Raw genomic sequence first — 27,134 nt, forward strand, 5'->3', positions numbered from 1 at the left:
AAGCCTCAGGGGGAAACATGTCACACGTCCCCACACTCAGAGTATGTATTCTTGCCAACTTTCAAACACTAGCACTAGCTCAAAAACATGTCCATACACTTTGTGAAACCTGTTCTCCAGACTTCCAAATTCTTAGGACAAGATTATTGAATCACATAGACAAGCGAACACACAGTAGAGATGGTTTCGGACACTATTAGTAGAGGCGAATCATTCTGGTGAGTGCCACCATTGTCCTTCAGTAGCTAAGCGGTTGCTTCCATTTTACAGGATTCACCTAAATCCCCAAAGCATCCTAACTGGGTTCATCCCCATGAAGCTACACGGTGCTGCATCACTGGATTGCTGAGAAGGCTGAAGCTTCCAGAAAGGATGGTGCCATTTGTTTCCAGTGAGATAAAACATTGCCTAAAACACCATTGACACGTTAGATTTTTCTGTTTTTGTCTCATCACTGAGAAATTCTGGCTGTAATCAGCAAATAAATAATCGACACTAAAAAGCCCCCTCTGAAAATAACTGTGCCACTGTCTTCGTCAACCTCAAGTTGAATATAGATGTCTACTCACAGGAGGCCCTGGGTCGCCTGGGTCGCCTTTCTCACATTCACAGATCTTGTGTTCACACTGAGTCAGCAAGAAACACAATGTTAATTCACAGTGAAATACAGGATATGGTAGCATGCCAAAACTTAGCCAACATGTAACTGACTAAAACTTCCTTGAAGGAAGTTTCTGTCTCTCTCTTAAATCATCCAAGGCAAACTCAAAAGCAACTAAGAGCCAACTATTAAAGTATTATTAAGTTTTGCCATGGCTAAATAAAATAAATGTTCTACCATGTATTTATCAGTGTATTTATAGAAAGAGACTGGTTAAAATAGAAAAATAATCATTTTTTTTCTGTTGTTTCTATTCATTCTCTTAATAACACACCACAGCCCAATCATATGTAAATATTCACTTCTCCCTACTCAGCCAAAAAAATATGGTTTAAACCTTATTTATATCAATTAAAAAGTGCACATTTTTCTTTATCTTAACATCTCTGAAAACAGAATGAGCTGTATGATAGCTGCCTAACAGGCTCACACATGACAAAGTGATTGTTTTCTCTGTGTGTCTTCAAAATTTACAGACCACACTTAACAGATGCGATCCTGTCACCTGTGCTTTGCATGGTACCAAGTATCTAGTTCAAGAGACCTTGGCAAGCTCATAACCACCTGTTGTACTATGTCCTTCCCAACAGATTGCTACTAACTAGCTTCTTCTGTAATGTGCTTTGATTGTTTCCTCTCATCTGGTTCAGTCCTCTTTGAAAAGGAAAGTAAATGAGCTTCAAGTCTCACCACCAGACAGCAGATGACTTGATGCTAGGTTGATGCTGGCCAAAACCAGGAGCACCTTCCAAACGAGTGAGTGTCTGATCCATGCGTAGAATGAAAGAACCCATTTCAAATTAGAAATTTTGTTAGTTGGGTTGCATGGATCTCTAAAATAATCTCTCTCCAATGGTGTTCACCACTTTCTACCTTTTCTAAAAACCTCTAACCTACAGTTGAAATATAGACGCATAAAAACAAAACCACATGGTTTCCTCAAAGTAACATAGTGGCATAAAAATAAAACCACGAGGCTTCCTCAAAGTAAAGTAGCTCATTTTCAAAAGAATTTCACGCTTTTATTTAGTCACACCTTATGTGAATCATAACATTGCTTTGCTAATCCAGGTTTTTAGAATAATTCATAGTAATAAGGCATGTGGCACTTACCTTCCTCTCAAATAAGACATCCTAAAAAGGGGGGAGAAAAAAGGATGAAACATTAACTCAATTAATAGTTCTGCTTCCAGCTTCTTATTAGTCTTAATTATTCCCGATGGGACATGCAATTTCCAAGAATAGCAAGTCAGCCTTTTTAACCTTGTAAAAGCAATAAAGTGGGCCAGCCAGCCACCCAAGGAGTGCTCTCAGCCATATAATAATAGGAGACATGAGGAGCACTAACATTCAACATCACTCTGTGTTTCCTAGGAACTTTGTCTCTGCAGCCTGTGCTTTACCTTGTGTTTCTTTGATCAGCTCTATTCTCTCTATAATTTAGCTCCAAACTTAATTGATTGTAATGAGAAACTTCTCACTTTTGCTCACAAAGACTTAGGAAAATAAATAATTACATATTTCCTTGTCCCCAGCCCTATACATGTCTGCATTTGGGTTTTGGCATTTTAAGACACTGATTTGGAAATCATTATCTTATGAAATTATTAGTACATCTTAGAAAATCATGTTAAAACTCAAAAATAGAACATTAGAAAGCCCAATGGCATTCTTCAAGGCGATCTGAAACATGGGAGGCCACGATTCCATTATTGTGATCAGTAGGAGAAAGGATTTTCCACATGAACTTTCAAGAGCCCCAAACGTGATATTTTATTTATAAAAGATCAACATGAGAAAAAAGATGCAGCCTTTGCAACAGTATTAAAAATAATATTTTGTGAAATAATTTTTAATAGTTTATAACAACATGTGTTATTTACATAAAAGAAAACTACATTTATAACTTGCAACCTAGGAGGAATTAAATATATATAATATATTAAAAATATATATGCCACAACAAAAAAATATTATTATAAAAATAATTATGCATGTTGCTCTGACAGAGAACAATATGGGGGAGAGAGAGAGAGAGAGAGAGAGAGAGAGAGAGAGAGAGAGAGAGAGGAGAACAGGCTTAACTTCTGACTTTATATTAAGGAAACAAGACGTAGCTGAGGTCACAACCTGGGCTGAGTCTCCTGATCATCTTTAGTGACACCTTTGACTCACCTCAAAGGAGAATTAGGTAGAATGTTCTCAACACTTTGCTGCGTTCATAATTTCTGTGCCACAACCTCTTTTTTACCCCACACAGGCCTCACTGCTGTCTGTAGCTCAGTAGGATGCTGCCTGACAAGAGTACTACAGAGCTTGTGGGAAGATAAATGTGGATAGAAAAGAATATATGCTAGAAGAGATGACCCGACCTTCTTAAGAAAGGAGTTAAATAGTGCCTTGTGCTTCAGTCTGAAAAAGCAGAGCAGTTGATATAAGATAACACAAAGAACTAAGGAGAAAGGGATGGGGCCATTTGCCATAAAACATGGAGGAGCTAATGAGAATGTCAGAAGATAAAGGAGAACACGGACCTTTATGGAGTCTGATGCCTTTAACGTGCTTCACTGTCTCTATTTTAAACCATCCTAATACAAAAGAGGGAAGAGATAGCAAAATGTCCTAAGAGGCCCTAATGACAGAGACTGAGAATTTGGACTGATAATTAAGGGTCACCCTGAGTTTTCTTCCTTACAACTAGCATGCTGTTTTTGACCAGTCACTGCAGGCAATTTTTCCCACATAGAAAGAAGGGAGATTTTTAACCACATAGTCTCAGAAGCTTTCAAATTCTAATACTATATGTTATCTATAGACATTAAGTGTCTTAGCTAGTACCTCAGCAGACAAATAATTTTTAAACACCTAGACATATAAATCCAGACTGCAAGTGGAATTCTTGTTTCTTCAAAAGCAGCAGCCCACAGAGAAAGTGGAGAACTCGGATGTGCTTAAGAGTTGCTGTCCTTCTGAAGAATAGTTGGTTGTACCTACAGAACTGAAGAGATGCTCACCTTCTGTCTATGCTGCCTGAATGGTGTCTGGATATTTCAGTATTCATTACTATTCATAATAGTAAAAAATTGGATCAATAAATGAAGTCATGTTCTAAAGTTAAAGTGAGGTGATTGGCTTCACAATAATCCAGCATGGGTACTTCCAAAAAAAATCCAAAAAACAAAAAACTGGGCACTCTCTTACATGAATGTATGCATATTTGACATATACATACACATGAAAAATATTTAAAACACACATCAAAAATTTCCCTTGGAAAAAGAAAAGAAAGAAAAACTTTGAGATAGTTCAGAGGGTGCAACATAATAAGCTCTAGTAATTTAAATCAAACTATAAATTTTGAAAAGCACTAAACCCAAAAAAAGTTTAGTTTTGACATTGTTACAAAACTTTTACAATAAGAAATAGCTTTATCATTTTATGTGGGTTTCTTTTTTATTTGAAAAAGTCTTACTGTGTAGCCCAAGCTGGCTAGAACTCATTGTGTAGCCCTAAGCGACCTCAAAGTCATGAGAATCTTTCCTTGACTTCCCACATGCTAGGACTATAGCCATGAGCCACCACAGTTGGCTCCTGACTTTACTAGTTTTTAAATTTATTCTTTTGCCATATTTGTGCCTTTTGTCAGCACTCCCTTTGAAAATTTAGTTTTATTTCATTATATTTCTCTTTAGCACCTTAAAAATATAAAAGACAATTTTTGCAATTCATTTGTTTCTAGATTTTCTGGAACTTATATTTCTATAGAAACAGAAATGGACCCAACACGCATAATAGATAAGATTGTTTCAAACAAAGGACAAAGCTTCATCCCTAAGGGCACTTACAGTCAGAAGCGTTGGAATTGGGGACAACACACTGAAAGCAGTGTAGGAAGTCTAAAGCAAGGAGAGTAGGAGTCAGTAATAATTTCTTGGAATAGGTGGAGCTTTCTGGGTGATTCTGAAGGAAGGAATGAAAGGGACCAACTAACACCCAGATGGTATGCTGCTCTATATGTCAAAGTTTGTTGGGGGAAAGAGTCATAAAGACTAGTGTGGGCAATAAGACAAAGACAGCAGTGAGAAAGGATATGCCAAGAGAGAGGACAGAAGGGTCCAGTGGATGGAGCTGGCTGCCTGGGAAGTAGGAGCTCTATCCGTGAGGAGGAGGTTGGCAGCCGAGAAGCACACTGTCACAGGGGAAGGGTGTCGTCAAAGGCAGTCTACAAATTTCAGTTTGAGTTACGGCTTGCAAGTTCTGTTCAAATTTGAATTTCAGCGAGAAGAATAAATAGAGAAATGTTCTCACTAAAATAGAAGAAGTACACTGTGTTAATGGATTCTGATTTGTATAACGGGATAGTGGTCAAAATAGAAGGCTGGAGGGGAGCGGCTAATTTTGTGAATGAGTACAAGGCCAAGGCTATAAAAGGTGATGGAGGAAATAGGAAGAATTGACAAAGTTATTAATATCATAACTAATGGGGTGGGAGCAAAGGCCAGCAAGCTCCATAATAACAACAAAAGACTCAGCAATTTAACTTAGGAGCAAAATTGCCGCTACAAAAGCTGAAACAGAACGGAAATGAACATCTTTTTTATAAAAAAAAAAAAAATGAAGCCTGGGAAAAATAGAAAGTGACCACAACTAATGAAGAAAAGCATATGATTCCATGATTCTAAAGATGACATAGAAAGTGCCAAATTAATCCTTTATGTGCTAAAGAGAATACCTTAAATTCATGTTAAGACTGTCCAGAAAAAGAAATTTTAATTAGTCTCAGCCTTTACTTCTGGATTTTTAAATATTGATTGTATACTGTGTTATTCTTCTAAAGGACTACTGGATGTATCTAGGACATTAGACTGAATCTGTTTCACTTGTGAATTACAATAAAATTAACAGTAAGGTACTCTGCACACTCCCTTCAGAAGGAATCACTACATCCTCTTTGATAATTTAGAGCTGAAATGTTTCTTCTTAGAGGCTCTTACATGATACTACCTACGAAAGGTGCTGAGGGATTTGTCTTTATTAATTTTGTTTCCTGAAAAAAATCTACTTATTTTGGACAGTTATGTCCATTAAATCTCGTTAAATTGATCATTGCAATAAAAATGAGTAGGCTGCTGATCTCTCCAAAATAACCCAAATTCATAAATTAGTACCTTCAGTAAAAAAAGCCAAACACAAATGGGTACCTATGATATGGATTTATTTCTCTAAAATGCTGTGAAGTGTACACTAATCCAGAGGTGAAAGTCTGATCAGTAGCTCTGGGGTCAGATGGGGAGAGAGATCATAAAGAAGTTTGTGTAGGCGTTTATAAACGATAGAAATTTCTACATTCTATTTGTGTTGGTGGTTCCACGACTGTGTATACCTGTCAAAACTCATGGAATTGTGCACTTTAAGTAATGCATTTCTGTTCTTCAATTATGCCTACATATTTTAAATGCCTAACCACATAAGAATTTCAATATAAAATTAAAATGTAAGCTAACAATGTAATGAACATAGATTAAATGAGGAATTTTCCCAAGGATCTGGTAAAGAATCAGGTCCTGCTTTATAGAAAGGAGCAATGAATGCTGGTGTGCCTTTCTTTCAAAAGCTGAACAGTACTATAGGCCTGGAATGCATCTGGAAAGCAGTATCTCCCTGTCAAGAGAAAATCATTCAGAGAAGTGACATCTGAACAAACAAGCTGAAGTCACGGGGTGCTGAGGAAGAAGAATCTCATTGGTCATTTTCTGTTCCCTCATAAACAGTCCTAGCCCCAGTCAACTGCCAAGAGCTCCTCTCCTCAGTTGGGCAGGAATCTCATCAAGGGTATATCTAGAGGGAGTAGCAACATCCTGTGCCTGAACATCTGGCCAAACAAGGAACTGCCTTCTCTGTGCCTTCTGGAGTCAGCTCTTCCCACACTAGAGATGAAGAGGGGGAAGGAATGAAAAGCCACTAAATGTTCACTTTCCCAGGATTCCCCTCTGTACGTGATAGAAAGCTGAGAGGTATGGATGCCTTGAACCAATGGCATAGGCAGGGCTAGGTATTGCCCTAGCACCTTAAGTTTCATGTGAAATGCCTACACCCAATGAGACTCATCTGGAAACTGTGGGCTGGGCAGTAATCTCTGACTCCAGTCTAAGTAGGCTCAATCCTACTTAGGATTACCCTCAATTAGTTAGCCAAAATGAGTTTTTTCCTTTCTTAGATTGCTTTGTCAAGCAATGGGAAAAGTAATAAAAACAGGCTTATAACATTTAAGAAAAAAACAGAAAAATAATTAGATTGCAACTCTGAATTTTTAAGTAATATGACATGGAAATGGGTAAAACGGTCAAAGGTAATCATGCAAATGGAAGATAAGAAAAGACAAAGTTAAAACAAATAAGGCAGCCTACAGATTGATAACCAGATGAATGTAAGTCCATGATTTTAGGCTAAATAAACAGTAGAGTATGGAGTATGCTTTAAGAGCAATCTTTCCTAAATCCTCAGGGTGTGACAAAGTTAGGGATACAATTTCCGGGAACGAACTTCACACATTCCCAAAAGATTGTCAAGGTAGTGGAAAGAAAATCCAGAAAGATTCATGTTCTGAATCCAATGAGAATCCGATTTTGCCAATGTTTTGTGTCTATTCTTAGATAACCAATATATGAATATATAACAAGAAATGTATATATAATGCAAATGGAAGATTAAAAAAGGACAAAATTAAAACAAATAAGGATAAGGCAGACTACAGATTGATAACCTGATGAATGTAAGTCAACAGTGTACATGACTTTAGGATAAGTAAACAGTAGAGTATGGTGTATGCTTTAAAATTAATCTTGAATATATATATCCATCCCTCTAGGTACCTACCAGGCGTTCCCGAATTTTGTCTACAAGTGTTGAATCGCTCAATAGTAGAACGGGTTCATTGGAAGAATCCCCAGATATCAAACGAAGTTTGGCTTCATTAACCACAGAGGAAAGTCCAACAGTGATAAACGATATTCCTGAAGTTCTAGCATCTTCAGAAATACTTTGGACATCTGGACTCTTGGGATGATCGATGCCATCAGTCATCAGCAAGGCCACTTTCACGCCATCTTTACGCCCTTCTCTTTTCAGTAGCCTTGTGGCATTGGAGATGGCATAATAAGAAAAGGTGCCTTGCCCAATTAAGTTCAAAGACTTGACCCGCTGCTTAAATGTCTGGAGATCCTTCCAAGAAGACAAGGGTGGATCAATCTGGACCGAGCTGCTAAACTGAAGGGCTGCCAACTTGATGCTGTATTTTAATGAACGACCAGGAGTCAACTGGAACAGCTTTTCACTCAAGCTGTCCACAAAGGCTTTCTGATTATCAAAGAGTACAATTTTAGAACTTTCAGAGCTGTCCAGGATAAAGACAACATCTATGAAGCAAATGGCGTCTGAAAGAGAACACAAAGAGAACACAACTTAAAGCATAAAAAAAAAGAAAGTGCAGCATAGTTTTAAAATTAAACAAATATTAGGCAAAGGTGTCAAAAGGTAAATCAAAAAAAGTTTGTCTAACACTTGGGTTGTGTCATATTAGTACCTTGTAACCAAACGAGAAAATGTGTCTACACTCATCATAGGAATAACAACAGGAAAAGAAACTTAATTTAAAAATAGAGTTCAACATGAATTCTAGATCAGTTTCTTAATAGCTGATTTGTCTCTGGCCTTAAATATGTCATTTAAGCTCTTTGATTTACAGGTGAAGCTCAAACGAAATAATAAATGCACGAATCTCTGAGGTGACCTAAATATATAGGGCTTATTACTACAGTGGTATAAGTTTATCAAACAGAATATCCTATGTATAGCTACACATGATTTGCTATTTAAAGCAAACACTATTTTAAAACTTTACGTTAGTGATTTCACAGGCTAAAACTAAAACTTTTTTAAAAAACACTTTCTTTTTCTTTTTCTTTTTTTTTTTACCCTGGAAGTCATTTTTCCTTGTAAGTGTGTTTGGCTTTGGTCCTTTCTTTCTTTGTCCAGACACTGCTTGAGTCATAAAAGCTGGCAAAAGCAGGAGACAGAAGGCAACGTCTCTTCTCCTCATTATGGTGGATGGTAAAAAATTCATCTGCCTGGTACAACCTTGAAATGAAAAATTTAGTTATAAATACTTCCATAAAAGGTAATAATTACCTTTCTTCTTTTATTGAAAATATTTTTCTCATTTCCTGGTTACAGTTTCTCCTGTCTCTATTCCTCTCAGTCCTTCCCCATCTCCCCTCCCATCCAGATCCATCCACTTTCTGTCTCTCATTAGAAAACAATCAGGTAGCCTGAAGAGATGGCTCAGCAGTTAAAGGCACTGACTGCTCTTCCAGAGGTCCTGAGTTCAATTCCCATCAATCATATGGCAGCTATACAATTAACTGTAATGGGATCCAGTGCCCTCTTCTGGTGTGTCTAAAGAGAGTGACAGAGTAAATAAGTAAATAAATCTTGAAAGAAAGAAAGAAAGAAAGAAAGAAAGAAAGAAAGAAAGAAAGAAGGAAAGAAAGAAAGAAAAAAGAAAACTAACAGATTTCTAAGGAATTGTAATGTGATATAATAAAACAAGAACTAACACATTAGAACTGGACAAAATGAACAAACAGACAAAAAAGAGCCCAAGAGAAGGCATGAGAAACAAAGACGCATTTGCACACTCAAGACTCCCATAAACACACTAACTGGAAGCCATAATATATATACAAGTTACCTGTCAGGTGAGGAAGAGTGGGGGGGGTGGAGGTGAGAGAGAGAGAGAGAGAGAGAGAGAGAGAGAGAGAATAAATAAACTAATTAATTAATTAATTAATTAATTGTAAATAAACAATTTCAAGCTTGTAGAGTCAAAATCTGTGATATGAGCCAAAGACATGGTTCAGGAGTTAAGGAACGTGACACCAAGCATGGTGACCTCAGCTTGATTCTCCAGGACCCACACAATGTTAGGAGAAAACTAACTTCAGAAAGCTATCCTCTGACCTTTACACACACACATACACACACACACACACCATGACTCACTCAAACACACATATACACACACACTCACACATTCACACTTCAAACAAAATGCTCATCTGGAGATTTTTAAAGTTTCTAATGTAAGCAAGTCATGATCAAACATTTCTTAGTGAATATTCCCTTATATTAAAATAGTTATATTTAAGCTGCACTGCTTTCTTCCTGTATTATGGAGAGCCAGGAATAAGGAATGCCATTGATCGCTCCCTCAGCGCCACACTGTTTCGGGACTATGGTTCCATCCCGGTACCTGCCTTGTCATTTCCAGATCCTTCAGAGTGAGTTCAGATGACTGTATGTTTGTTACATTCATTTTCATTATTAGCAAATTCAACTCTTCCTGGATACAGAACCACTACATTTTCAGTCTTACTATGATTACACACAACATCAATTAGTCCAAAAGTCAATGAAATAAAATTATTCCTCAGCTTTCCATAACTCTTTTTTCTTTTCTCTTGTTTTGGAAAGTTTGTCTTCATCAGGTTCAACAGTGGAACTACATATCTAATGAATAAAACATAATTTGACAACAGATCGCACTAGATTTGCTTAAAAGCAACTTCCAAACAAAAATGGGAAAGGACTTGAAGTCAAAGGCCTACCCCTTTAACCCAGTGAAACTACTTTTTTCTATGTAAACAATGAAAACTCTAATTCTATATTAAAATTCTCAGTCATCTGTATCAGTTCAATATGCCCAGCTGCACACACAGTGATGTTTAAATCCACAGAATTCCCTGACAAAAGAAGACTGATATGTTGCTAGCTCAGGATACCCAAGGGAGCAGGAACAAAAGGTTTATTTAGACTTGACAGTCTGCATGGTTTCCAGTGCTTGCCTCCTTCTGCTGAATTAACTCCAGAAGGTCTGGAAAAGGAATCACATTTTCCTCCTTTGGCACCTTGCCTTCAGAAAATGTGAACTGGAAATTCATGGCCGTGGATTTTCCAGACTCTCAATAGAGGGTGGGAATGCATGCAAAGGCAGTAATTGGGGAGATGGGAGACTGACCTCTTTCACACAGGCAGATGGATTAAACCCCCTACTCTGGGAAATAATTCTCTCTGCTATTGAAGAGTCTTGAGGAAGCAAGACTCTTAGGTTGGAGATAAAGGCGCTGCTAGCTTCAGGCCACTGTTTCTCCCTAAATAGCAGGCAGCAGGAAGTTTATTAACAGAACTTCACTTCCGTGGGAACAAGCACCTGTGCTGGCCCATGCTCTGAGAGCGATTGGCTAAATGTCAGCCAAGCTTCAGACCAGGTATACTAAGATATGAAGAGAGTGGGGAGTTGAAGCAAAAACCAAAACAAAGAACTAGAACTGTGCTAAGGAAATAGAACATAAAAATGGCTCCTCTGCTTTCTCCAAGGAGACCGTGAAAGAGCTACTTCTTTAATTCCGAAGCTTAGTGTAATGCTAGAGTCGTGTAGACACACACAGCGGCTACTGTATTTTCAGAGGGGAAAACAAATCATTAATGTTATACAGGGGTTTGCTTTCTTGCACCCACACCAGGAGAAACATCTCAGACATTCTGGACCTAAGAGACTGGGCGGAAGAGACATGAGGATTTTGGAACCTTTGGCTTCAAATAATGCCTTATTCTCCCTGAAAACAGAAGTGAACATGCCGTTTTCTCGCCTTAGAGAACTGAATTTACTCCTCATGTGTATTATAGTCACTGACGCTGTTCAGACATGGCAGTAATCCTAACATCTTGGTGCTGTGGTTTCCTCTGAGGCTCTTGGCTGGGCACCTGACACAAAGCTTTTTGTTTTCCTGTACGGTCTGCAGGGTATCCTCTTGGCTTTATTTTTCTTTCTCTAGCTTTTCCATTCTTTTATCTTCCTGAACTCCCTGACTCTGCTAGTTTGACGCTATGAAGGCTCACCCACCACTTATCACTTTCAGCAGATCCTATTGCCTGAGTTCTTAATAGTTCTTATCTTTTAGAAAGATGTTCAAATGATTTGAAGAGAGAGAAAATGCAGTTAGTTCAATGAAAGAAATACAAATCTCTACGTTAATAATGGCTAAATTTTATTTAAAATGCAGCTCTTTTTCCAAATGCTTTATTTTGAAATTTTGCCTAAAACTTATTTCTTAAGGCAATATCAGGGTCAATACATTCCAAAAAAAACCTTTCTGTCTTTTAATTTTTCAGAAATAAAACACTTTTTTGTATATTTTAATAACTTTACCTCAGTATTTGCATTTTCCTTGTTCTACATGAAGACAAAATGAATGGATAGTTTTCATTCAAATTTCTAAATTAGTCAAATGCTAAAATATCCTAAAATGAATCCTGAATTGTAGAATCCATTTCAAACTTTTAAAAAGTTCCCCAAAAGGTATTAACGTTATCGTGATACAGTTTAGTAGATTGTAAATTTAGAATATAATTTGCAAAATGAAAAATTAAGTACCTTTAAATTTAGTTTTAAATTTACATATTTACCCATTATTCATGTTCCTATTATTCAAAACAACTGGTTTCTAGTCACAGCAGAGGACAAGGTTTTCAATAAGCCTCCTCCACATGACAAGAACATCAGCCGCTTATCCTTGCACAGTTCCTAGATGGTCCCGAGTTTAGGAATTCAAACCAAGCAGCTCTGTCTTACCTTAGGAAGTCCGTCAGACAGGAAAGAGAGAACAGTGCCCCAGATGCCCACAGCAAGGACTCTTACTAAATAGAGCTAGCTATTTAATATTGTTCTGTACTCTGGGAAATAATTGTCTTTGCTTTTGAATTTTTTTTGGAATCTCTTATTCTTGTTTACCAGAGTGGTCAGGCATTTGGCCAAGGTGCGAGATCTGGGTGGGATCAGTAAGCAACTTAAAGGAGCAGCTTCCCTTTAGAATACATCTGTGTTTTCCAGACTACTGTTCTGTAAAAGAAAAAAAGGAAAAGGAAAGCGAGCAAATTTTTTACATTGTAGGTGTCGATCGACAATCTGCCTGCATTTCTCACACTATATCTTTGTTTTGATTTCTGTCTTTCTCTTTGCCTGGGGTATGCTCTCTGAGACACTGGTTAGAATAGCAAGCACTGTGGAGGCATATACATGACAGCAGACTCAGCTTCAAAATCTTTTTAAGAAAATGAGCAGATTAATAATTCTTGAATTTGAATGATGAGCATGTAGCTGTTAGTCATTCTACTTCTGGTTCTTGAAAAAAAAATTTTATAAAAGAAAGTTTAGGTAATATTTAGTCTTAGTTGAGCTCTGGCTCTGCCCCTAACCTCTATGAGGGCCTCGCTCTCCTGTGTAGGAACGAGACAGAGCTTCATCTGTTATGCTCTTTCTAACTGTAACTGTAACTGGAGAAAAACCTAAATAAGTTCTCCATCTCTGCTGCTTTTAGCTGACTTTAAAAATCACTAACTTTGGAGATGACAGAGTCTCCTGCTGACTGAGGGTGCTGGACTTGTCACCACGGACTGGAGCCACCTAGCAAGTTACAACTGTTCTATGGAGAGTTGCATTTCACTCTCTTTTCTAGAGACAGTTACCTTTCCACTTCACCAGCAGACCGTTCTTTCCCTGTTCTCAGATTAAAGATACCTTTTAGAATCTGATGGTGCACAACTTTGATCCCAGCACTTGGGAGGCAGGCGCAGATGGATCTCTAACTTTGAGGCCAGCCTTGAACTCACAGAGATCCACCTACTTCTGCCTCCTGAGGGCTGGAATTAAAGGTGTGTGCCACCACGCCCAGATGGTGCAACACTTTCTAATAACTACATCTTTCTTACATTTAAAGAAGCGAGGACATTTATTGACCCTGCCAGGACATTAGTTTGTGCATTAGGAAAAGCAGACCACTTAAATTTGTAACTATCTTAGTACCCACCTATCAGACATACCTCCCTAAAATTCCTATCTGAGCCTTTCACCTTTAGGCTCTAAGTAAAATAGATTTTTGCTAATGATAGCCCCCATCTTTGGACTGCTGGCTTTCCTAATAGAATTCTTTCCTTGCCTAAGTGCTTGCCTTCAAGTCAGTGACCTTTTCAAGTGGCTGGCAAAGAACTTGGGTTTGTCATTACAGTTTTATTTATAGTGGTTGATATTCTGAGATGTCTATCCAAGAAGGGGGGGGGGTCTTCACAGTTGGCCCTTTGTCTTTTTGTTTCTTATTTTCTAACTTATGCACTCAGTCCATGGTGAATCAACTTTACTGCTCTACAAATGACAGACTCCCCAGTATAGGCTTCCTCTGCATCCATAACACCATGATGGTTGGGGAAGGCAATATATATGTTGTTACAGTTATTTAAAATAGTTTTCTTATTAATTTCATTAATTATTTTATGTGTGTCCATGTGTGATGGGTGTGTGCATGCCACAGTATACATTTAGAAGTCAGAAAATAACTTCATAGGATTGGTTCTCTCCTTCTATCTTTTCATGGGTTCTAGGGATAAAACCCAGGCTGGCAGGTTTAGGCTGCTTTCTGAGATTCTACCTTCAGGTCCTACAATTACCTTTTTTATGATGGATGACATTTTAATATTATTGATGCCCTTATTATAACAATAACAACATCTCAAGATCACCAAGCACATGTCAGTCAAAATACTGAGTGTTTCACATACACTTCACCATCTACACTCCACAGGCATGATTCTGAACATCATGGGAGTGGAGAGTGATTGAGTATCTTTTATCCTCCTGATGTAATTGTCTCTGAGGCTCACTGCTTCCATCTGCTAACTTAGGTCTAGTCCTGGAGGCTTCTAGCCTGTGTACAATCTTATGTAGGCCTAGAACGTTTTTTACTCTCTGGGACTTACTGCTGAATAAGCTCAGCCTTTCTTGTTCTTTCTGAACTCTGGTTGGCTGATTCAGCTCAGCTGAACTCAAACCTCCTCTCTAAGCTGACTGACTCAATCTGGCTTCTTTCAGCTTCTTTTGAATTGTCCTGCTTGGCCTCATAGTAACTCTGGCCATCCGTTCTAGTCTTCTGTCTTCTCATTTCTGGCTTGTTCTGCCTTCACTTGTGTCTAGCTTGTTCTCCTTCTCTTTGTCTCTGAACAACTGTCCTTGAAAAACTGCCCCCTCTGGTTTCTACAATGCTCTCTCTTACGTACCTTCCACTTTCTCTCTCTTCTTGTGAGAGTTGGGCATATCCTATCCCGTTAAATCTTTCTCTGTTTTGTTACTCTGCCATTTAGACATCACTTTCAAACATTGGTGCTTCCTTCTACTAACTAACTTTACCTTTATTGTATGGGATTAAAAATGTGTACCTAAGGGTGTTTCTGTATTCCAGTCACAGGAATTAAAGGTGTGTGCTAAGGCTGAGCCACACAAGCAGAAACAGGTTTTTCAGTAAATAACACAATCTCAGGGCTCATTATGGGATCAAATATCCTGCAATAGCAAAGTAGTGTTTAGCACAGATTCTCAAGAGCCAGTATGAATAGAGGTAAGAAAGTCCAGATATTTATAAATGACAACAAGAGTAAGTTCTGTGGTGACAGAATGGCTGCATCATGACTCTACAATTATTTCTTGGTTAAAAATAATTTAAAATGAACAGGAAATAAGGGTTTTTTCTTTTTTTTTTTCTTGTTTTTTTTTCTTTTTTTCTTTTTTGGTTTTTCGAGACAGGGTTTTTCTGTATAGCCCTGATAACCCTGGTTGTCCTGGAACTCACTCTGTAGACCAGGCTGGCCTCAAACTCAGAAATCCGCCTGCCTCTGCCTCCCAAGTGCTGGGATTAAAGGCATGTGCCACCACTGCCCGGTGGAAATAAGGTTTTCAAAAGTTAAAAATAAAAAGAGGTTTAAGGAGGTGAGTGAGTGAGTAAAAAGTGTGTGAATCTAATTTGCATCCCTAGAGTCTTGTAAAGGACACGCCTGCACTATCAGTGCTGGGCTGGTGGATACAGGAGGATTCCTAGGACACACCAGCCAGCTAATCTAGCCAATCAGTGAGCTCCAGGTTTAGAGAGAGTCCTTACTTCAAAAACTAAAACAGAATGCAGTTGAGAAAGGCATACAACAGGAAGCCTTGGCATTTACATGCATGGCTGTATACACACGTGTGAATGTGTACATACATGTACATGCAAGAAAAAAGAAAAGAAAAATACAGGTTTTGCAGAGATTGAGACAAAATAAACATATCATTCAGTAACATTTCTGCCATCATCCTCAACTTAGAGAACGTCAGAATGGTGGCTGGGAGATGGCTCAGTAGGTGAAAATATTGGCTGCACAAGCAGGAAGACCGGAGTGCAGATCCCCAGTGCCCATGTGTAAAAGCCAAGCATGCAATCCCAACACTGTGAGGAGCAGAGACAGAGGGTCAGTGGGTCTTGTTGGCTTTCAGGCTAGCTCCAGGTTCAGTGAGAAACCCTGACTCAGAAGAGTGACAGAGCAGGACGTCCAACATCTTCTGGACTTCACATTCATGTGCTGGCATATTTACCACACATACACTGTCCCCATCTTTCATGGGCATATATCACACACACATGATACATACATACATACCTGTACAGACACATACCACAAATACACACACATGTGTATACACCATACATAAATATACGCATACATATATCATGTATATACATCACAAAATAAACGATCCTTTGAGCCTCACTTCTAACAACTATCTTATCAAATGAAGGTTCCGCATGAATGTTAATGATTTCACCATCGCCCCCTCACAAACTAGCTTTTCCAGAAATTCCCTGAGGTTTTCAAGTAACAGTGAAATCCATAGTCAAAACCAGAATATTTGCTTTCTTTTCTTGGGAGGTTAGCCACACTTTTCACACTCACATGACGTACATGAGAGAAGGCAGAGGACATGGCATTTCACAGGTAATCAGAATTCTGTTGCCTTATAAACCCCAGAAAATTAATAAAACCATTTTTAAAAGTTGGTCACAAATCATCTGAAAGAAGAATGGCTATTAGACGTCCCTTGCTAATTTTTTTCCAGTAGAAACCTTGGTGTGGCCAAACTTCTAACAACTGCTCCCAAGGTCTGAAGCTCCCAGGACTCATTATTCTTCTTGGTCCCAAGGATACAGCTTGGGCATCTTCTTGTGCTCTTGTGGTGGAACATCAAGGAAGTATTGGTCCTATTCTTCAGCAAAGTGAAAAAATTAAAATCCTTCAATGATAATAAGGAAGTGAAAACTGTCATTGTCAAAGAAGCTTGGGAAATAGGGCAATGCCTAAGTCTGGAACAGGGGATTCCAGTCCCAACTGCCTCAGTAAATTCTGAATGAGTTAACCCTTTTCCTTGCCCTCTACTTTCGTCTTGTTATTGCCATTATTATTTAAGAAACTTTCTTTTTAGAATGACTTAGATGTGCAGCGATTTGACAGTTTTTTTTCTTACATCATTGTAGCCTAATATATCTTCCTTCGTCCACTGACATTTGGCTCCCACCTTGAGTAATTGCCACATATGCAACGCACACTGTCTCCAAGAGCAAAAGGACAGCATAAGTTCCCACACAATATTTTGACGACTAAAATGTCCCTTTTCTGTTTCCCTCTTCCGTGTTGTTTCCTCCCAATCAAAACCAACTACTATCCCAAAATATCGGGATGCTATCTAGGAAAAAAAATGGAAAAATGGACAGATTTCTCTTTCTAATAAATACCAAAAGGGTGGATTTGGATAAATCTTAGGTTTGAAAGATCAGTTTTAATTTGATTATTTCCTTCACTCAATGGACAGAACTCTTTGACTTTTTCTTCCAACACGCATTAAGAGAAGACCAGATCTGCTGATAACAAGTATTGGCTCCTGCTTTAAGAATATAATTAAGTTTGTGCATATGAACATGTATGACATGCACATGTGTGTGCTATGTCCACGGGTGGGGACGTAGGTGCATGCACACCACACTGCATATGTAGTTGGAAGGAGGAGCTTGGGTGTTTGTTTTCTCCTTCTACTACTGACACTGGCTTTCCTGCAGTTTCTGGGGATCTGAACTCAGTACCTCACACTTGTATTGCAAACTCTATCCTCAGCCCTAAATCCTGCTTTAGATGGAGAAGATATTTGCTAGTTTTTGCTAACACTTTATTTTCTGGTATTAGTGTTGTTTGTATTATACATTGATGAATTCTTTAATTTCTCAGTACAAAGTACTTATGCTTTTTTATATGGAGGGTAAATAACAGCATCGAACCTCAAAGTAGAATGTAAAGACAGACCACATTTAATTTTTTCCATTTCAAGGTTGATAAAACAGGGAACAATGTTAACAGCCACAAAAAGAAAAAGCCAAAATCAGAGAGTAAAGAATCTCGCTACCTCTCATTACTCCTAGATACCTCGGAGGCTTATGGGCTTTTCCACTATCCAGGCTTACGGCAGAGCAAGAGAAAGGGTAGCCTGTGCAGCAAGAAATTTACATTTGGAAAATAAGAGTTTAGCTTTAGGGGCAAGTGGCTCAGGAAAAGTCATCACGGAATGAATTCCAGCATGTTAGGGATCTCACGTCTCACTGTGTAAATCTTATGCTTGGCCATCAGTACGCCATCTTAGAACTTTCTATTGATGGAAAATTTTTCTCCCCTAGGACTGGGCAGCTTTAACCTACTAGCTGGAGGTTTGATAGTAAGTACATTATCTATAGACCATTTTACTGATACTTGACCAAAATACAGGCAGCAATAAAGTTAGGGCTCAGCTCTGATATGAATAATACACTCAAGAAACCAGTCAGTGTGTTTAAGGTTCAAAAGAAGATTTTTGGAAGGTTTTTAAAACTAAAATAATCTTTAAATTCCTGGACAAAAACGTTTTAAGAACACTATGTAGCTTATTGTCCACCCCCCCCACTGTGTTTCATGCTGTGTCAGCCCATAACATATTGTTTTACATAGTGTTTTCCCAAATTAAGGTCATAGAGTCATTTTTAAGTCATTATCAAAATATAATTCTTCCAATATAATAGCTTTCTTCTCCCAGTTTTTTAAATACTATGTGAAGGAGAAATCAGTTATAGGTAAAGCTTACAGTAAAATGAATTTGAAGAAAATTATTGTTTTACTATTTACGGTTATGAAAGCTTTAAATAATGTTAAACTGCATACTAAAGTTACTTGCTATAATAATTACTCACTGGTTATATTCAGAACTGTACATTCTGAAACTATATTTATGCAACTTTGCTTACTATAAGTGGCTTGTACTTATTTAAAATTACGTATTACATGTTTTGTTAATTGTTCAAATTCAGAAATACCAAATACTTGCACAAATTAGCCAGGACTAACTGCCGCTTAGGCTTATAGTTTGAAAAAGATATTTGAGCGCCACCTAGTGGAACGTTGTAGGAAGTGTACGAGTCTGTTGTCAACATTAAAATTGCTCACAGTCTGTGGTGGCGAATGAGTGGAATATAAATCGGTTTCTACACATTTTCATTTATTCTGTGTGCACTGGCGTTTTGCCTGCATGTGTGTCTGTGTGGAGATGTTAGATCCCGTGGGACCGGAGTTACAGTGGTGAGCTACCATGTCGTGGTGGGAATTGAATCTTGGTCCTCTGGAAGCCCCCAGAAATTGTAATAGAAGAACAAAGAGATGAATCAAAACAGTGGCCAGACTACTTTTCTATAGGAATAGAGAAGCTGGCTAATGTAACATCTGATGAAATTCAAAATTTATATAAATTAACTTGTTTCTTCCTTTGTGGAGCATAGATAGAAAAAAATAACAACGTTGTTGTAATCTAGTGCAAGAAATAAGCAAGTAATAAAGTCAGTGGGAAGGATTGTAGCGATGACTCAGACATTAAGAACACCGGCTGCTCTTTCAGAGAACCGGGGTTCCATCCCCAGTACCCACAAGGCAGCTCACAACTGTTTGCAACTCCAGTTCCGGGGAGATGACACTGCCTTCTAGGCTCCATGACACAAGGCACCTATATGGTGTACAGACATATATTGTAACAAAACACCCAAACACATAAAATAATATTAATTTTAAAGGTAATGGCAAATTTTATGAAAAATGTTTATGTAGAGAGACATATGTTTATGCTGTGTATGTATTTGTGGGATACGGGGAGATAATTGAATACATGTATGCAATATGCAGTGACTTGTAATTGGCATTTCATGTCCTTAACCTCTACCATTTAATTCAAACATTATTTTGAAAAGTAACAAAATTTGAACTATAAAATGCTGAAATGTCTAGAGGGAGAGACCACCCAGATTTCCACCTATCAAAAATGAAATTAGTTTATATCTCTTACTTCATACAAAAAAATCAGTTCAAAATGAATCCAAGACTTAACTTAAATCTGAAACTTCTAAGAGAAAACACACAGCATGCCCTTCAAGATAATGGTGCAGTCAAGAAATTTTTAGATAGAATATCAATACCCCCCAAAAGTATTAACAGATGGGACTATGAAACAAAAAGTTTCTGTACAGCAAAGAAAACAGTCAGCAGACTTAACAGACAGCTCACAGCATGGGAGAAAATCTTTACCAGCTACACTTCAGAGACGGTGCTAATTACAAGAATTTACAAAGAATTGCAGAAATTAAATACCAAGGAAATAAAACCACAAATCAGCAAATGGGCAAATTAACTTAACAGTCTTTAAAAAGAAATATACATAGCCAATAACTATTTTAAATAGTGTTTAATATCCCTAGCCATCATAGAAATGTAAACTAAAACACTTCGAGGTACCACCTCATCCATGTCAAAGTGGCTACCAACAAATCTGACAACAAATGTTGGAAGGATGTGGAGAGAAATGAACCACTATTTATTGTTTATCGAGGAGGAAAGTAGTACAATCATTGTGAAATTTAATTTGGAGATTTCTCAAAACAATTAAAAGTAGAACATCAATATGATCTAGCTATTTCACTCCTGGACTTATATCCAAAGAACTCTATACCCTACCAGAGAGATATTTGCACCCCAAGTTTATCGCTGCTAACTAGAACGCCTGCCAATGGGATCATATGCAGGTTCCCACACAATCTGCCATCTCTTGGATTTATTTACTTATGGTTCTCTACTTTGTGACCCACGTTCACATTTCTGGTTCTTAGCTCAAAGTCTCTTCAAAAGACTCTTTCCTCTTACAGTTTCTTTTTGCACAGGATGCTTAGATGCTCAGCCTGAAGATACTGTCGTGGAAAGCTCTCTACATTCACATTTCTTGTCTTCAAGAGGACTTCCCTGCCTATACACACACTCACAATTATTTTTTTCATCACATTTCCTTGTATGACAAACTGAAATGCTTTTGTTTCTTTCTTGTATTCTACTGGAGCATGACTTCAGGGAAGCAAGAAGTCCATCCATCTTTTTCAATAATTGGCAAGCCTTTTTAGTCAAATGACACGTAACTATTTTATGTTTGACAAGTCACAGGGTATTTGTTACAAGTACCAAAAACTATTTTTATAGCACAAAGGCAGCCTCAGACAAATATGGAAGCAAATGGGCACAGTGGTGTTCCAGTAAAATTCTCTTAAAAATAGACAGCCATTGGTAACTACTCATATTTTCTCAACTGTAGATAGTTTATGCATGCTCCAAAGTCTCTCACTCTTTACACATTGTCTAGAGCAGTAGATCATTCCTAGAAAGATTATAAAATGTTATGATGTATTTGTAGAATCTATGATTGAAATTCTGAGAACTACTGTTAAAGACACCCAAACACACCAAAATCCAAGTTAAGGGCACAGTTTAGGTTTCAGACTCCACCTGAGGCAGTATACTTCTTAAGCTGATGGCCTGCCCCTTATCTTCCTTCATTACAGCTCTTCTACAATCTATCCTGGATACCAAGTGCATCTAACAAAAGCACAACTTTAATGCAGTGACTTTCTGTACTTACAGCATTCGAGATAATTATGTTCTTTCACCATTACTGACAAAAGTCCAGCTCAAACCAGGTTAACCAAAAACCAGGCCACAGTTTTTGTTAAAGTTCGTGTTTTTGACTGGTAATGACAAAGATGTGCTTGAGATGCTGCATGTCTAAATGTGACATGGATTCTGTTGCTCTGCGGGACAAATACACTGGGAAGGTCAATCTGAGCTTTAGACAATCTAGTTAGCACATCCTGTGCATTTCTCAGCTCTGCCTCATTTCTCAAAATTCAAACATGTTTCTGATAAATGGGTGACACAACTGATAGCTCCAGATGCACATCAATTCAGTACCAGGACAAGCATAAAAAAAAAAGTCAGAGACTGTCTTCTTTGTAATCTATAGCTCAAGAGTCCCAGGATCATGTATTCATTACTAATCCAACACTAGCCAGATGGATGGTATATTCTGACCTGTTGTGTCAGGAAGATACTGTTTTCCTGGAGTCTTCCACCATCTCCTCTTTTGCATAGAATTTGAGCCTTGAGGGGAGGGTTTGATGAAGACATCCTATTTAGGGCTGAGTGCTCTGAAGTCTCTCACTCTCTCCACATTGTCCATTTGAGGCTCTCTATGTTAGTTCCCATCTACTTCAACAAGAAGCTTCTCTGATGAGGGTGGAGTAATGCCAAATGTTATCATTTAGAAAAGATGTTGGCAAGCTTTCCTGCAAAGGGATAGAAAGTAAACATTTTAAATTTTGGGGACTAGTTGCTCTCCATTTCAATTACTCAACTTGTATGTGGATGACTTTTCATCCTTGTTAGAAGTAGTGTAGTTGATGGTCTCAGTGAACTATTTAGAATAGTTCACAGAAGGAAAGAAAAGTTCTTTGTAGCCAAATGCAACATTATCTGCAATAGTTACCAGGCATGGTAGCACTTGGAAAGCTGAGGAGGTAATATCACCCTAGAGGCCAATGTGACATAATGAGTTCCAGGCCAGCTTCAGCTACACTGTGAGGCCATAGCTAACATTTCAAAAATAAAGCAAAACAAAAATATAGAAGTATAGAATATAGGTGAGCAGTGTACAACTCCCCTTGATGTACAGCAGATGTCAGCAAACTTTCTTCTGTGCCAAACCTGCTATTCCTGATGGTCTGTAGAATGATTTATAAATAGCCAAACATAAAAATTTGAGTGAGTAGCTTTGTTGAGTATACTGTAATTTAAAGTTAAAGAATAAATAGAAAGAAATGGATATACATAGATATAGATAGGTAAAAAGATAGATGATCGATAGATGGGTGGATGGCAGATAAATGATAGATAGATAGATAGATAGATAGATAGATAGATAGATAGATAGATAGATACCATCAAATCAAGTGTTCAAAACAGCCAAGAGAAATTGACTAGAGAAGCCCATTAGATCAGATGGAGTTCCTGATAGAGTCTCAAGCAAATACTTTTTCCTTCAGGAGAGACTTCCAAGTAAAAGGACAAATAATGGCAGAACATTGTCATAATCAAATTGGAGGCGTAACATCCCAAACCAACCAACCAAACAAACAAACAAAAACCAAACAAGCAAACAAGCAAACCCAGCTAGAGAAGTTGTATCAGTTCCTCCTGATAGAGCTTTCTCTGTGTGCTGTATGGATGCGTTTCCCATGGCTGAGCTTCTGGCTTGTCTTTCCCACTGCAGGAATTTTTCTATTATGGGATAAACAATAGCAACCTCTGTTAGAAATAGTTTGCCTTCTTGCTGTTTTCCAGGGCATGGTGCTTTTACTTTAGGGCTGTTTTGCAGTCTTTTCCTTCTTTGCCACAGAGTAAGGGAGCCCAGCTAATCTCTTGACAAGAAGTCTTGGAAAAGATTTGCCATAAAACTGTCTGGGTATGAAGTAAGGAGTGAGTAACACTTCTTCTAGAGCTAGCTTCTCAGACAGTTCAAATGACATGTGACAACTTACCAGCCGAAAGTACATTACATGTGCCTAAAAGCTATTCTGAAAATAAACATTACACAGATCTGAAATATGCCTATTTGTTGGTGGTGGCTGCTTTCGAATACAGTTGAGAAACTGCAACAAAGGCAATAGTCTCCAAAGCCTATTCACTCTTTGTCCCTTCGCAGGAAAGCTTGACAACTTTCCTATTTTTGTCCTGTTCTATAGAATAATGCTTGACATTGGTCAGCCTTCATCAGAGAAGCTTCCTCTTGCAGTAGGCGGTCAGTCACACAGAGACTCACAACTGAACATGTTCAGAGAGTGAGAGACTTTGAAGACTCTAAGTCATTACATTAAATTCCGTTAATGTATAAAAACACTCAGTAAGTTCTGTGACTCTATCGAACCCTGACTAATGCAGTCCAAATGTATTTTTTAAAAAAATACTGTTAAAATAACATTGAAAGACATATCTTAAAATATTTCCACCACGCACAGTAATTTCGCAGCTGTAATTTCACTAGTTATGAATCATAATGTAAATATCTGATATGTGACCATCAAAGGAGTTGCAACCCACAGGTTGAGAACCACTGGGCTATAGTGATTCACTTAGTATAGGACATAATACAGTACCTAATTCAGACTCATAAGACTACAAAGATGTTTCCTAGTGATTTCTAGGGAAGAAGCTTTCTTGTTCTTCTGACCCTTTAAAAACAATCTCTCATATGAAGAAATATCTACAGTTAAAGAATCAGCCCTTTGATGAAGCTAATAGAGAACCAGAGAATTAAAAACATGGCTCATATTGGCATCATTCAATCACTGAAGCAAAGTGGAAGCTCATTACAGCTCTGGACTTACAACACACAATCCAAATTTCCCCTTTGAGGCCTGAATTGAAGTGGCTCAACCCAAAGCCTCTTTCCACTGATTTCTTCCAGCATCATCTATGGAAGCGTCCATCTAACAAGACTTCAAGCATTTTCTACTGAGATATAAACATTTTCTATTACCTAATTGAAGGAATTCAAAGTTATTTAATTTCTGTCTATAGCAACACACACACACACACACACACACACACAATTATTCATCAGTAATAATTGTGGGATGAAGAATGACTTAAAATAATTTCCATTCTGGTACTGTCTTCTCTTTCCAAAGGTTTTGGTTACATAACCTTGAAAAAATCCTTAGAGTATATAAGAATCCCGTTATATATAAAATGACATCAAAATTTTATGTAATAAAGCTCATACACTCAAACCCTCTACATTTATGTCCATCTTCCTGTTCAGAAATGTTTCTGCTAGTGTGCATTTTTGACATCTTTCTTCCCATATTCCAATTGTACATGTTGGAGTAGTGAGATTTATTCTGAACAATGAAGGTTAAAAGCCAATATCCACCTTTCCATTTTGCTTGAACTGGAAGAATAAAACTGTGCTAAAAATCACGTATACGTGTGACTTCATCTTCTTCTTATTTATTTTCCAACCCAAGAATGAGAAATAGTGAGTGACATCCTCTAAACCTGCAGTTTCTAGAAAATAGACTGCCAAGAGCCCTAAGTCCAACTGCTAAGAACCCTGAGCCCAAGTATAAAAACAGGACAAAGGAAGCTTGGTTTGGATTATTGGGGAGGTCCAAGCTACATTCAGTGATACATACTGACAGTTGATTTCCTTCTCTCCGAACGTAAAGTATATTTCTTATTTAACTCTAAACCCAGAGGAAGAATTTTCTAGGCAAATACTTATAGCACTATGTCCTTGTGTATATATGTAGACATAGTTTCAAAGTAACAATGTATTGTTTCATTCCTTTGTATACTTTCCACTTCCTAAACTCTTACTTGGTAAAATAAATACAAATGAAAGAAAACCTTAGCTTCAAAGGAATCATTGTTAGTAATCAAAATTTCAAAGAGCTAGTGGTAATAGCAATTTTAATTTCAACCACAAAAACTTCTGGAGTCAATGCTTTTATTGGAATGACTAATACTGTGAACATCTATTGAATATTGTGGGTAATAATATAACATCAAAGCAGCTGCTAATACCTCTGCATCCTTCATAGGCTCATGAATGAGCGTCTTATTTCACAAACATTTACGTAAAGTTACAAGAGAGAAGAACTCTGTCAATAAGACAGGTTATTTTTTCAAAAGGCATTTTGAACATTTATATGAATCAACATAAGAATTCCTACATAAACATAGGATGCCCTAAATCTTCGAATATGCTGGCAAAGCTTACATATATTTAGGGTCAAAACATGACGTTTAAAAATTTGCATACTAAAGTTCATTCACCACCACCCCCACACACATTTATATCCTAAATATGAATGGAGCTTGTTGCAGATAGTATTACAGAATGTTTAAAGTTGCCTGTAGAAAACTATTGAACAGCTTCCTTTTTAAAAACAGCCCAGCCCCTTGCAATCATATATACCATCACTTAGCACTCTTGAGTTTGTGCTCAGTACATTTATCTCCGACATACATACAAAGAAGTGAGTGTGACAGGCAACTACAGAGGTTCCTTTTCCATATTAGCAAAAGTAAAGACATCCAGAGACGTTTTTTAAGCCTAAATCCAAGCATCCATTACAGGATAATTTACAAGCCGCGTGTGAGTGGTTCTCATGACCCACAGTGTCACTCCCAGTGCTATTTCACACCGAGAATGTTCCTTCCTTGCAGACAGCTGCCACCCGACAAGGACAGTCTGGAATGGCTATGATTGATGCCAATGACCCTTCTGATCACATCACACTCTTTATGCAAATCAGTCTATGTGTAGAAGCAAGTTTTATATATTGGTTATTACATTTTATAATTGGTGTTATATTGACTGAAGAATTGCATTTTTACAGCTGAAAATGTAGCTCAGGGATAGAGCACTTGCATAGCATTACAAAGCTCCGTGCTCAACCCCTAGCACTGCAAATTTCAGGTTCATAAAAAATGGTTTTTCTTCTTAATTACAGCTCAGTGTTACTATCTCATTAAAAAAGAAAGAGTAGGAATCCATTGACTGCATCACAATACAAATTTGCTCCCTCTTACTTTCATACTCAGTTCTCAGTGGGATAGAATTTTCCTTACCACTTGGAATGCAGGCAGAAATCATGAATCTTTGGGCCAGTCTTTGACAGAGCAATGATTCCTTTCCCATTTCATCATAAAACCATCGTGTTTTTATCATTAGAATGCTTGCACCATGTGACTGAACGAACTGAGGTTATAGGTTTTCTCTTGCTCAGCTCAGGCTGCTTCTGGCTGGAAGCCTGAAGTGAAAAAAAAAAAAAAGCATCTGAAATTCCTTGTTTCCCTAAATTGTAGCTTTCTTCTTTCCCCACACTTATGAATATCAGTATCAGGCTATTTCAGACTGTAGTGAGGGGCAACAAAACCAACTTATTTGGTGAGCTATTTTTCTCTTACTGAAATTAAACATCATGACCAAGGCAATCGTACAGAAAGAAGAATTTATTTTGGCTTACATTTCAGAGAAATAAGAGTCCATCACCCTCAAGACAGGGAAGGATGGCATCAGGCAGGCTTAAGTAACAAGCTGAGAGCTCATATCTTAAAC

The 27,134-nt window shown here is 37.8% G+C and overlaps 2 protein-coding genes across 2 annotated transcripts in view; one reads left to right on the forward strand and one right to left on the reverse strand.

Moving 5' to 3' along the window:
* The window catches only part of Col28a1 (collagen type XXVIII alpha 1 chain), a 151,290-nt gene extending 142,531 nt beyond the window's left edge, over positions 1-8,759 (reverse strand). The window contains exons 1-4 of the mRNA XM_028755925.1: positions 8,636-8,759; positions 7,538-8,094; positions 1,775-1,795; positions 570-626 (exon numbers count right to left, since the gene is read on the reverse strand). Of these exons, the coding sequence (XP_028611758.1) occupies positions 570-626; positions 1,775-1,795; positions 7,538-8,094; positions 8,636-8,759 (759 nt within the window). The remainder of the gene's footprint in view (positions 1-569; positions 627-1,774; positions 1,796-7,537; positions 8,095-8,635) is intronic.
* The window catches only part of Umad1 (UBAP1-MVB12-associated (UMA) domain containing 1), a 531,474-nt gene that overhangs the window by 284,833 nt on the left and 219,507 nt on the right, over positions 1-27,134 (forward strand). The gene's annotated exons all lie outside the window — the stretch shown is intronic.

The sequence above is a fragment of the Grammomys surdaster genome, unplaced genomic scaffold, assembly GCF_004785775.1.
Source record: "Grammomys surdaster isolate TR1022 unplaced genomic scaffold, NIH_TR_1.0 126091, whole genome shotgun sequence".
NCBI lineage: Eukaryota > Metazoa > Chordata > Mammalia > Rodentia > Muridae > Grammomys > Grammomys surdaster.